The sequence below is a fragment of the Anoplophora glabripennis genome, unplaced genomic scaffold, assembly GCF_000390285.2.
Source record: "Anoplophora glabripennis isolate ALB-LARVAE unplaced genomic scaffold, Agla_2.0 scaffold731, whole genome shotgun sequence".
Classification (NCBI taxonomy): Eukaryota; Metazoa; Arthropoda; class Insecta; order Coleoptera; family Cerambycidae; genus Anoplophora; species Anoplophora glabripennis.
Genome location: NW_019416914.1, coordinates 164,286 through 175,578, shown reverse-complemented (window position 1 = coordinate 175,578; position 11,293 = coordinate 164,286). Strand labels below are relative to the sequence as shown.

General features: G+C 31.2%; 1 protein-coding gene across 2 annotated transcripts in view; it reads right to left on the bottom strand.

Moving 5' to 3' along the window:
• LOC108911348 overlaps positions 1 to 11,293 on the bottom strand; it is a 68,878-nt gene that overhangs the window by 34,675 nt on the left and 22,910 nt on the right. Inside the window, exons 1-2 of one of the 2 annotated variants that reach the window (XM_018716262.2) lie at positions 1,630 to 1,699; positions 1,278 to 1,328 (exon numbers count right to left, since the gene is read on the bottom strand). In XM_018716262.2, coding sequence (XP_018571778.1) covers positions 1,278 to 1,328; positions 1,630 to 1,672 — 94 coding nt within the window. In that variant the 5' untranslated portion in view covers positions 1,673 to 1,699. Of the gene's footprint in view, positions 1 to 1,277; positions 1,329 to 1,629; positions 1,700 to 2,441; positions 2,493 to 11,293 lie in introns of those variants that run through there. The other variant, XM_018716261.1, reaches the window with a different exon arrangement.

Genomic DNA, 11,293 nt, shown 5'->3' with positions numbered 1-11,293 from the left:
TTTTTTTTAGTTATTATTTTATTTGAGTAAATTTAAATGGTAACAATGAATAAACAAAACATCAAGGATTTTATTTTTGTGCTTACTTTTGTTCTACACGTTTTACTTTTAAAGATTTCAGTACCTAAAAAGGCCAGAAATTTCACTATTTCTCGGCCAGGAATATGGCCACCTTAAGCGTAATTCTTCTAAGGAGGCAACAGAAGTGGCATAAACAATACTTTTTATGTGCCCACAAAAAGAAATCAATAGGCGTTAGGTCAGGTGAACGTGCAGGCCAACAAATAGGGACATCACGACCACGACCAATCCAGCAATTCGGGTAATTTAAATTTATCCATTCTCTAACGGTAAGTGTACTATGTACAGGCGCCCTATCGTGCATATACCACATCACATGGCGTGTAGCGAGGGGTACATCCTCAAGTAATGTTGGAAGATTTTCGATCAAAAATCTAAGATACTCGGACGCTTAAAGCCTGCGTGGAAAAATAAAAGGACCTACTAGAGATTTCCTACAATTCCCATCCAAACGTTTAAACTGAAATTATGTTGACATCTTGAAACAAATATTTCAAGAGTATTTTCTTTCGACTATGAATGAACATTATGAAGGCTTACTGCACCTACTCTAGGAAAATTTGTTTCATCGGTGAAAAGTATATTTATTAGGAAATTTAAGTCATGCCTGGAAATATTAATGTACCATTGACAAAAATCCACGCGGTTAAGTAAATTAGGGTCATTCAATTCTTGCACGGGTTGATGGTGAAAAGGGAATAAAAGATTTTCATGAGCTACATTCCACACAAGACTGTGAAAATCTTGCAATTGCCTGGACACCTGTCTTGTGCTTGTACCACAGTCTTGTTCTAGATGTTCCAGTATAGCTTCCTCAGTTTCAACAGTTCGGACATTATGCCTTCTTCCGGCACCCTTACGATTATTAAATTAATCAATTGGTACTAATTATTGGTTGACAGAAAGTGTCAATTTATTAATATGATAAATAACAATTTATTTGTTATGACATCCGCCTACTTTATTTTTACAAATTTTCGCAATTACCCCTTTAGTGAACGATGACGCATCTAATTTTTTTACTAGAAAACTATCGGTTTTGTCGAAAAATTACAAGGGTAAAAAAGTTGCGCAATAAATCAGTCTTCCTAATAAATATTTTTAAATAAATAATTTTCTTCATATAAAAAATTTCTAATGAAATTGGTACTTAAAAAAAGTTTTTATAATATAAATTTGTATTGACGAAAGTTTACCTGTATTTGACGCTGTAAACTTGGTGTTCACTTTTCTAAGATTTCTCGAACCTGAAATAAAAAAATAATATTATATATTTTGCTAAAAACAATAAAAACAAAACTATACATTAATTGTTATTTTTATCACCCTAAATAGAAAATATTGTTAGTTTTGTAGGTATATATTCGTACTTGTATAAAAAACTATTTGTAAATATGCCCAAGTACATTTTAAATTGGATAATGGAATGGACCAAAAAGAATAAGTTAAATTTAAATTGTGATAAATCCCATCTTATGAAATTTCTTGCAAGAAATACATGTTCTGAGCTCAGCCCATTAATTATATTTGATTCTGGTAAGTCCATACCTGTGATAGATGAATGTAAATTCCTAGGCATACATGTTGACATGAAATTATCGTGGAGTTTACATGTGACCTATGTCTGTAACAAATTAAACTCTTTAAGCTTTTTATTTAGACAACTAAGACCGGTAGTTGCTGATTCAACGCTTCTCTCATTATATTATGGACATGTATATTCCTTACTATCCTTTGGGGTAATTTGTTGGGGAAAACCTGTAACTGCAAATTTGGTCTTGATAGCGCAAAAAAATATCATTCGTTTAATGGCACAGGTCCCGAGAAGATTTACATGCAAAAAACTATTTCTTAAATATAATTTATTAACGTTCCCTTCTATATACATACAGAGTGATTCACAACTTATCCAAAAAAATTTGGGAATAGAAGCGGCATGAGAAATGGAGTCAATATTGTAAAAAAAAATATTTAAAAAATCCTTATAGTTTCCGAGAAAAAAAATTATTGAAGTTGTAGTGCTTTCAATCATTACATAGCTGGACAACTGTAGTCTCTAGTGTCATTCGTAATACGCCTGGAGAGCCACGTGGCCTCAGCGACTCCGAATACTGAAATCAAATGTTTATAATAGTTTTTTAGTAGTTAGTGTCAAAAANGCAATTACCCCTTTAGTGAACGATGACGCATCTAATTTTTTTACTAGAAAACTATCGGTTTTGTCGAAAAATTACAAGAGGTAAAAAAGTTGCGCAATAAATCAGTCTTAATAAATAATTTGCTTCATATAAAAAATTTCTAATAAAATTGGTACTTAAAAAAAGTTTTTATAATATAAATTTGTACTGACGAAAGTTTACCTGTATTTGACGCTGTAAACTTGGTGTTCACTTTTCTAAGATTTCTCGAACCTGAAATAAAAAAATAATATTATATATTTTGCTAAAAACAATAAAAACAAAACTATACATTAATTGTTATTTTTATCACCCTAAATAGAAAATATTGTTAGTTTTGTAGGTATATATTCGTACTTGTATAAAAAACTATTTGTAAATATGCCCAAGTACATTTTAAATTGGATAATGGAATGGACCAAAAAGAATAAGTTAAATTTAAATTGTGATAAATCCCATCTTATGAAATTTCTTGCAAGAAATACATGTTCTGAGCTCAGCCCATTAATTAAATTTGATTCTGGTAAGTTCATACCTGTGATAGATGAATGTAAATTCCTAGGCATACATGTTGACATGAAATTATCGTGGAGTTTACATGTGACCTATGTCTGTAACAAATTAAACTCTTTAAGCTTTTTATTTAGACAACTAAGACCGGTAGTTGCTGATTCAACGCTTCTCTCATTATATTATGGACATGTATATTCCTTACTATCCTTTGGGGTAATTTGTTGGGGAAAACCTGTAACTGCAAATTTGGTCTTGATAGCGCAAAAAAATATCATTCGTTTAATGGCACAGGTCCCGAGAAGATTTACATGCAAAAAACTATTTCTTAAATATAATTTATTAACGTTCCCTTCTATATACATACATACAGAGTGATTCACAACTTATCCAAAAAAATTTGGGAATAGAAGCGGCATGAGAAATGGAGTCAATATTGTAAAAAAATTTTTTATAAAATCCTTATGGTTTCCGAGAAAAAAAATTATTGAAGTTGTAGTGCTTTCAATCATTACATAGCTGGACAACTGTAGTCTCTAGTGTCATTCGTAATACGCCTGGAGAGCCACGTGGCCTCAGCGACTCCGAATACTGAAATCCGATGTTTATAATAGTTTTTTAGTAGTTAGTGTCAAAAATGGCTTGCGTGTATAGCAACTCGGAGTTGTTGGATATTGTTTTAGTTTATGGTGAAGCAAGAGAACATTTGTATTATGGTGAAGTATTTGTGTTATGGTGAAACAAGACAGAATTTGTGTTAGTTCGTGGAAACTGAGTAAGATGGACCCAAATGTGTTTACACGACGGTGGACAAAATTTTGAACAGTTATTGTAACATCAGGTATGTCAAATTATTTTATTATTTAAAACCACAAATGAATTTTATTAATTAATAATAACAATAGCGGCAAAATCAGTTGAATTTGCTGATATAAAATAGGTGCTATAAAATTCTATTTATTCTTTTCCTTGCGAAATTCTTTCAAGTTTTTGCCCGTTTTTATCACTGCCGCCTTGACGGTCGCATTGTGCCAGGTCAGGTTTTACAGTGGACCAGTTTCCAGTGCCGTGCAGAAGTGTATTTTTAAATCATTTTCGAACTGCACTTTTTGATTTTTTCTTTACAAAATTGTATTTGTAAGGGTCCCTTGTACATCCAGAATTTTTTTTTGGATAAGTTCTGAATCACCCCGTATACTTCAGTGCATTATACGTGAAGAACAACATAAATGAATTTATAAAACAAGAAGATATCCATATACATAAACAAGGTAGAAAGACGATCTGCGAATGCCACAGTGTAGGACAGATAAGTGTTTTAAATGTATTCAGTCTATGTCTATTCGTATATTTAAAAAGCAACGAAAATATTTAAAAAATATAAATTCACAAAATAAATTCAAACAAGAATTAAAAAAATATTCTCCTCCCTTGGGCCTTCTACTCGGTTGATGAATATTTTAAACATTAATGTTTGTATTTAATTATTTTCTGTGACGTATCCTATATTAAGAATTGTATGTTGTACAATATCTTGATCTCTGGAATTAAACAAACAAACAAACAAACAAATTTTGTTAGTTATTTTCCAGTACAGAATCATATTCATATTTTGATGATATGGCTTTAAGACATATTTACTATTTTCTTAATAAATACACTAGATTAATCAAATTAAAAGAAACTAACTTAATTTCAACGGAATGTATTTTTTCCAATCATACAAATATTTAAAAACCAAAAATAGGTCGATAATATTTTACTTGCAATGTCATATTATCAATTTTCATTTTCTTTAGAATAAGACTTTCTTCAGTCGCGTTGTAAACAATTGAAAATCTGTTAAGGCTGTTAAGTTCAGTTTCATGAAACATCAATTTATATTATCGCTAATTCGTACAACATTGCATATAAATAAAATAATTGTTACATTTGATTTTTTTCAACAATAAGAGTGTTAAGTACTAAATCTACAAAGTTTAAAATATGTACTTATTTGAACAAGCTCCGTTCTGAATCTTTTCACATTTTGAAAGCCTAGTATTTGAAGAGAAAATAGCACAAGAATACCTACTGCTAATTTAGTGATTGTTTATATAATGTTATACCACGGTACAAACTCATAATATGAAGTAAAAACCAACCTAGAAACTAGAAAATTAATAATTCGCGTCTGCCTTACTTACAATTCACCTAACTCGAAGGGAGTCTCTTTATAATACGCCTGAATAAGTTCAGTTTATTCTAGGCGCAATATAAAAATATTGGCTTTTACGTTCATTTTACAATAAGACTTGTAACTATTTTGTAAAACGCCTAAAATTTTCAGTCAAATTATAAAAAAATTGTATTTACACGTCATTTTACAATTTGCCTAGTTGTTTATAAAACGCCTGGATATTTTATAAAAAGATTGAATTTGCAATTAGACTGCGACATATGAATAACAGCGGCAATTTGAATTTCTTCGAGAAAACAAACCAAAAAAATAATAAAAAATTTGGTAAATCATAGTTTATAATTTTATATGAATAGCAAAGATAGCATTTCCATCTTGAGATAAAAATACTTTTCTCATTCGCGAAGGCGTGAATAAACTATTCACCTAGGAAAAATACGGTATTTTCATTTCTTGTAAAAGATACTATTATGATATTACTTAACTTTCAGAGGAGAGGCAATTTTGGTTTGGATATGCATCGGTTTTGAGTTTCACAAAATTTATATATGTAGTAATACCTACATTTATACTAATAAATAATGCTTACATGTTCATAATTAACACTTCAATTATACCGGGTGTATTTTTTAACCTGAAACTTTCAAATATCTCGAGAAATAAACACCTACGAAATAAATGTCAATAATCAAAATTTAATCATTTTGTGGGGGAAATACATTAATGCTAAAATTAATTCGATTCCCTAGCCCCTTGTAGTTGGGGAGGGGGTAACTTCGAAATCTTAAGTAAGAACCCCCATTTTTTTATTGCAGATGCGAATTTTACGGATAAAAGTACGTTTTGTCTGAAATATGCAGATATGATGCTCAGTCCTTTAGTAATGTACAGCGCGTTCCAAAAAGGTTGTGCCAAACTTCAGGATTTTAGAGGTGACATTGTGATGAAAAACTTTTGCATAGAGACCCCTAGTCAAAAGTGAGCCGTTTCGGCTCCAAAGTCATCATACTTCCTGAGCTATTAGACAATGCACACGTTTCTATGGGCATACGAGCTAGAATGTGGTTGCAACAAGACGGTGCACCTGCACATTTTTCCCGTATTGTACAGGATTACTTAAACCAACAATTTCCTGCACGATGGATCGGAAGAGGATTTAACCCCATTGAATTTTTTTCTCTGGGGTTACATCAAGTTGTTGGTGTATGAAACTCCCGTTGACAGCTAAGAGAAATTATTGGGAAGAGTGATGGCAGCCTCTCTTTACGTACAGCAAGATCCGCACATCCTCCAACGGGTGCGTGATTCTATGCTTCGAAGGACCAATTTATCTAACGAAGTTGGGGGTCGTCATTTTGAAACTTTATTATAATTTTTTCCTTTATCAGTAATAAACAAAAACATGATATTGACATGTTTTACATTCAAGCAAGTCATTTTGAAACTTTATTATTTTTCATCAGTATGACTCTGGAGCCGAAACGGCTCATTTTTGACTAGGGGTCACTATGCAAAAGTTTTTCATTACAATGTCCCCTCTAAAATCCTGAAGTTTGGCACAACCTTTTTGGAACACCCTGTATAATTCTACGCCTATTACTATTTTTATATATCTGGGGGTATTGTGTCACAACAATTATGAAAAAAAAGAAAATATTTTTATTAAACTTTTATATTTTTTTAGATTTTGGAGTAAACAACTGTGTATTCATAATCATTTATTTTTTGTTTTTGCATCTCGCCTGGCGTTATGTAAATATTGTTATAGTAGTACATTTTTTTTTCTTATTTGAAAATTATTATTTCTAATTTGATTTGTAACTTCCTTAAACTTGCTTCTTTCGAAAATTGCGTTCCCTATTATTTCCTAAAATAAAAGAAATAATACAAACCAACCGTAATAATTTATTAAAAATCTATGAAAATAGAGACTTGGCGGTTTTTTAAGTACATTTCTTTTAGCAAAGTATGGATACACATGTAGTAGTTATACGTTACGAACGAAATTGACTTGCTCATATCTACAGCTCAGGTGCATGAAATGCAGAATTATTAGCATAGCTCTGTTAAGTACAAAATACAAGTATTATATTAGATTTATTTAGACAGCAGTCTATTTACCAACTATTTACAAACTATGAGAAATACACTTTCACTTATTTACATGAAACTCAAAAATCGATTTTTTCTTCTTATTTTGGTAGATGTGTAGATTATGGTACTAAAACGTTTTTTTCGAAATTAACTTTATATATATGTACGTGAGCTACCGTATCATTACTTATCACTTAATTTATCGTTGTCTTTTTAGGTTTTCATTCGAATTTCTAGAATATTTTGGTCATTGCGAAATAAGTGTAAATGATATAAATGACTACAGATAACGATATGTTTCTGAGACTAAAATTTGCGTGCCTGCCGTTTATTTGTTTTTGAGTTTTTATTGATTTTATTAGTAGTATAGCCTCCAACTACCGACACATATTTAAGAAAAAAATTTTGATTTTCGATTTCAGATAAAATTTAAAAACTTCTATAGGTTACACAAAGTGGACCTCTTTTTTTGAAAGTGATGACGGCGCACAACATACAGGATGATTCACAAATGGTGACCAAAAATGAAATCTTGTATTCTTTGATGAATTTTAAGGGGAATCTTTCCTATAAAGTTTTTATCTAGGAACTTATAACCGAAAACTTCTCCCTCTTCTTCAAAGCAGTTAAAAGTTATTGGCAAAAACCATCATCTTCAAACGCGTCCACTTCCCGTAGGGTGGATTTGCAGACCCATGTTTATATGAAATTTTTGTCTTATTTTGAGTAGACAAAAGTGAAGTACCTAAACCTAACAAATAATCAGTCATTTGTCTCTACTAATACATGTCTTATATTGAGATGCGTCACGTAAGCTTAGCTTGTTCTGTCCATACATCTCAAATATGTACAAAATAACCTAATACGATTTAATATGAGAGCAGTGATGAGAGATAGCCCAGTCGGATTGTCATTTAACCGGGAAAAAATTAGGAACCACAATTTTATTGTTCTAATCTTTAGGGGGGTCAATAGTAGTGTAAATTCAGAATCGCGACTGAATTCCACCCCTGCATCAGCCGCCATCTTCAATTTAAGGAAAAATTGTTTTTGCTCAATATCTCGGCCATTTTCAACTTTACAACAAAAATGGTAACAACTTAAGTAGTTGCAAATGCGATTTCCTACAACTTCTTTAATTACAAATTTTATCGTGCGATCGATATTTTTCAAGTTAAGGGGGAAAATAGTGACAAAGTATAATTATTGAATTATTTCATTTGTTATTGATTTTACGACATGAATATACATAAACAAAGTTGGAAAGAATTATATTTTCTACAATTTTGATCTCTTTGATTTTATCGCTACTACCAACATTTAAGGTCCTACGCTTGCGGTAAAGGCGCAGAGCAATATGAAAATCGTTTTGGCAAACTTTTCCACACCACCACCGGGGTAGAGTTTCAGGCGCGTTTTTTTTTTACGTAGTATCGCCAATAGGCCTAATCCACGTGTCACTGCTTGCAAGATAGTTGCGACTTCTGCCGTCTTCCTCTTTATAAAAGTTTCTTTCAAGCGTTAAAAGTGTAAGCCATGTTTTTTAAGATTTATTTTTTCTTATAAAGTTTGGACCATTCTTCTTCATGGCCAGCTGCCGGTGACGTCAGGCCTATTGAATGTTGATTCCTCGAGTTTAGTTAGGCTTACCATAGGCGTAGGACCTTAAATGTTGGTAGTAGCGAAAAAATCAAAGGGATTAAAATTGTAGAAAATATAATTTTTTCTAACTTTATTTATGTACATTTATGTCGTATAGTCAATAACAAACGAGATAATTCAATAATTATACTTTGTCACTATTTTCCCCCTTAACTTGAAAAATATCGATCGCACGATAAAATTTGTAACGAAAGAAAAGAAAATCGCATTTGCAACAACTAAAGTCCTTACCATTTTTGTTGTAATGTTGAAAATGGCCGAGATATTGAACAAAAACAATTCCTTTGACACCAACTCCCGCAAGGTCCAACGCTCGCGTCTTTACCGCAAGCGTACGACCTTAAATATTGGTTATAGCGAAAAATTGTTTATAGCGAAAAAATCAAATCTTTCCAACTTTGTTTATGTACATTTATGTCGTAAAGTCAATAACAAACGAGATAATTCAATAATTATACTTTGTCACTATTTTCCCACTTAACTTGAAAAATATCGATCGCACGATAAAATTTGTAATNTGTAAATTCAGAATCGCGACTGAATTCCACCCCTGCATCAGCCGCCATCTTGAATTTAAGGAAAAATCGTTTTTGCTCAATATCTCGGCCATTTTCAACTTTACAGCAAAAATGGTAAGGACTTAAGTCGTTGCAAATGCGATTTCCTACAACTTCTTTATTTACAAATTTTATCGTGCGATCTATATTTTTCAAGTTAAGGGGGAAAATAGTGCCAAAGTATAATTATTGAATTATCTCATTTGTTATTGACTTTACGACATAAATATACATAAACAAAGTTGGAAAGAATTATATTTTCTACAATTTTGATCTCTTTGATTTTATCGCTACCCTAAAGGTTAGCACAATAAAATTGTGGTCCCTATTTTTTTCCCGATTAAGCTCTTTTTTTGTCTAACTGGACAAAGATTGATAAATTAATTTTTAGTAGCTAGTAAGTAATCTTTTTTGTTATTTATATAATCATAAACTACTTTAAGTTTATCGTAATTTTTTATACATTCTTTTAGTTCCTTTTGTTATGACTTTAATGTTTGATGTATTTTTAATTTCTTTAGGTAGTAGATTGAACAATTTTAGGAATCAGTGGGTGAAATATCTCTTATTTCTGATAGTTTCAAATCAATCCTCAACGGCTGTAGAAACAAACCTATGCATACAATTACGTATTTTTATCTTGTTATTTTTTCATTTTAAGATACATGTAGGTATCTTGTAAGCGGTGCATGATTTAAACTTATTTGCTTATTTTTTACATGGGGAGCGTTTCCTGTTTGTGCACTTCCTTGTAGGACTTTGGACGCCCTGTATAATAAAAGAAAGATGATAACATAATACATGTACTCTGTAATCTACCTGAATCCACGTCAAAAGATTAATGTATAAAATTTTAGGCTTATAAAATGATGAAATATCAAATTTCTGCTATTTATTATATCAGACATATTCATTATAATTAAACGATTGATGTTACTATTAATAGGCCGTACTAAAGGTATTAGACCAATAAGGAAGATTAAAACATTATCATTTTCAAATTCATAAGTTTTACGTCTCCATATTATTATATATAAAATACTTAATTTCCCCAAAAAAAAAACTAAATACACTGCGTTGGCAAGGCGAAGCATACATTCCATAAGGAGGTAATTTTCATTAGAAAATTTGTATTAGGTATCATTTTATATGCAAATATGAGGTTACTCATGTAGAAGTTATAAGTCACCAATGATTTTTTACATAGAAAATTGTTGTTGTTGGACAGAAAAAGCATATTATTACCTCTTGTATCTTACCTTTCCTGAATTTTGCATCCCGAATGGTACTATAAACACAACCCGCAAAATGCTTTTATGAAACTATTAACACGTATGTTAATCATAATTATTGAGTATCTTTACAAATTTGCTGGACAAGCGGTACATTTTCTGATGTTTGTATGTTCTCTGTGATCTTTCAATGCGAAAAATTAAAGGAAGTTGCTATACTTTAGCCACAGACAATATAGCGTATCGCTACAGACTGCTACTTAAATGCTGGAAATTGGCAACCCGAAAGGGACGCAGGGTCTCCTTAGTCGGCTTCCAGCTATAAAATTTAGCGTGGTAACTCTTCTACTTGCTAATAGGCGGCAGTTCCAGTGGTGGCTTTGTTGCCAAATAATAACTGCTAAATAAATTTAATGCTTTCAATTATGTAATTAAAGAGATATGGAACTTATCTTGTGTTTGGAAATCACATTTGCCTTAAATGTTAAATAAAATAAATCAAGTTAGAATTAAAACTATGAATTTACCTAATTAATTATTTATTTTATATCACCTTGGAATGGGAAAATTCAAAAACTCGAAAGTAATGTTTTTAGATTTGTGCGTCGACTTCCAATATGGTACGATATCAAAACCTATGTTTAAAAAAATTGCATTATACAGATTGTGTATCCTTAGATGGGTACTGCCTCTTATTGTTGATTTCTTTAGATAGGTAAAATAATTATTGACACAAGTGTTGCATATCATGGATGTCATTGGTAGTGCTCATATTTGTGACACAAGGTGTTCAAAAAAATT